This window comes from Orycteropus afer, unplaced genomic scaffold (genome assembly GCF_000298275.1).
Source record: "Orycteropus afer afer isolate SDZICR_OR568_19922 unplaced genomic scaffold, OryAfe1.0 scaffold00365, whole genome shotgun sequence".
Lineage (NCBI taxonomy): Eukaryota > Metazoa > Chordata > Mammalia > Tubulidentata > Orycteropodidae > Orycteropus > Orycteropus afer.
This window is the reverse complement of record NW_006921952.1, coordinates 727,179-728,968: the sequence shown is the minus strand read 5'-3', so window position 1 is coordinate 728,968 and position 1,790 is coordinate 727,179. Positions and strand designations below refer to the sequence as shown.

The window sequence follows — 1,790 nt, the reverse complement described above, 5'->3', positions numbered from 1 at the left end:
CCTTGGGTTTCCGAGGCAGTATCACTACGGAAGTAGGATTGCCCAACCTTCCTTCCGAGGAGTGGCTGGTGGGTTTGAACCACCAGCCTTCTGGATTCTAGAAGGCTCCTGATTTTCTGATATAATCCCCGCACAATCTCCATGGCCAGGGACTGGTGATGCTTTTTCTCCTGTGAGTTTCCTGGCCTTTCTGTGGGGATTTTAGGAGACTGTATCAGTTGGTACCCTTTCAGCTGCAAGCTGTTTAATTATTAAACCAGGAAGAAAGTTGGAATCCCATGTAGGACAGTCCCTGGGCAGGGTGGGCTTCTGGCTAGTCTGGAGCTTGGTGGTGTCACCATGCCCTGACCCTCTCTTCCTCTCTGCTGGGCTCAGAGGGATGCTGTCACCACACTCAGGCCCCAGAGCCTCCCCTAACTGTCTGCCGGCTGGGGCTGGTGGTTTGCTCTGGGCAGTGAGGAGCTCAGGACTCCAGCCCCAGGAAGACCACCAGGCAGCGAGCAGAGGCCCTGGTCCACCAGCTTTGACCTGTGTCATTTGGGCCCCGTGCAAGGAGAGAGTACCTTCCTACTTGTCTCCCCTCAGCAGCCCAGAGCAGGCGTCAGCCACAAAGCATTTTCTGAGATGTGAAGGCCTGTGCTTGCTTTCAGGTCCTTTTGGAAGATGCCTTTGATACAGCAAGTTTCCTGGACAAAAGTGAGGCTCCAAGTACATCTAGCTCCAGGTGAGGTGGCTGAGAAATCTTGGAAGGAAGGAGGTATGAGTTAGTGTGTTGGTATGTGTGAGTATGTGTGTGTGAGTGTACAAGTGTGTGTATATCAGTGTGAGTGTGTGTGTGTATGTGTGAGTGTGCCAGTGTGTATGTAAGGGTGTGTTTCTGAGTTTGTGTGTGTGAGTGTACAAGTGTGTGTATATCAGTGTGAGTGTGTGTGTGTATGTGTGAGTGTGCCAGTGTGTAGGTAAGGGTGTGTTTCTGAGTTTGTGTGTCTATGGATGAGTGTAAATGTATGTGAGTGTGTGTACAAGTGTGTATGAGTTTGTATGTGTGAATGAGTCTATGCTTGTGCCGAGTGTCTGTGGGTGTGTGAATGTTCTGAGTATGTGTGACTGTGATTGTGTGACTGTGTGTGCATGTGTGTACACCCCACTGGGATGTTAGGAGCCTTGCCCCTGCAGACTCTCAGGGGTACGTCACTCAATGAAGGTCCCTGGGGACCCACTTCTTCCTGTCACTTGAAGTGGGCTGGTCTTGGATTGTGCCATTGCCCTGAGAATGACATTGTCAGGGCCTTCCTCAGAGTAGGGACTTGTCCCATCCTGACCCAGGGCTGGGACACAGGTTGTCATCAGGTAACAGCTCAGGGCTGTGGAGACTGCCAGCTCACTCGTTCTGTTCTCCCAGGGCCAGGTGGCCCAGGCTAGGGACAACCATGGCCCAAGAAGCAGCAGAGGTTCTGGGACCCAGAGGGTCTCTGAGCCTGCAGCTGGGAGCTGAGGTGCTGAGCAGAGAGGACAGATGATTGACCTCATGAAGGCAGAGACATAAGACAAGACCTGGGAAGGTTTAACACCTGATTCAGCTTGACTGAATCAGTACCGTTTTCTGAGAGACAGCTAGTTTAGGACTGGAATGCTCTTGCTACTTTGCTTGCAAAGCTGTGATCTTACTGTGGTCTTACCTGCTTGTGTCATGGCTGCAAAGAAGCCTGAACACTTGCTCTTCACCTGGGAAGTGACAGTGGGATTCGTGTCCCCAATGTCCTCTCCACAGCCGTCTGGCCTGAGGGGTA

At 52.0% G+C, this 1,790-nt stretch overlaps 1 protein-coding gene across 1 annotated transcript in view; it reads left to right on the top strand.

Moving 5' to 3' along the window:
• STRA8 (stimulated by retinoic acid 8) overlaps nt 1-1,790 on the top strand; it is an 11,735-nt gene that overhangs the window by 8,465 nt on the left and 1,480 nt on the right. The window contains exons 5-6 of the mRNA XM_042782539.1: nt 586-598; nt 651-724. Coding sequence (XP_042638473.1) covers nt 586-598; nt 651-724 — 87 coding nt within the window. The remainder of the gene's footprint in view (nt 1-585; nt 599-650; nt 725-1,790) is intronic.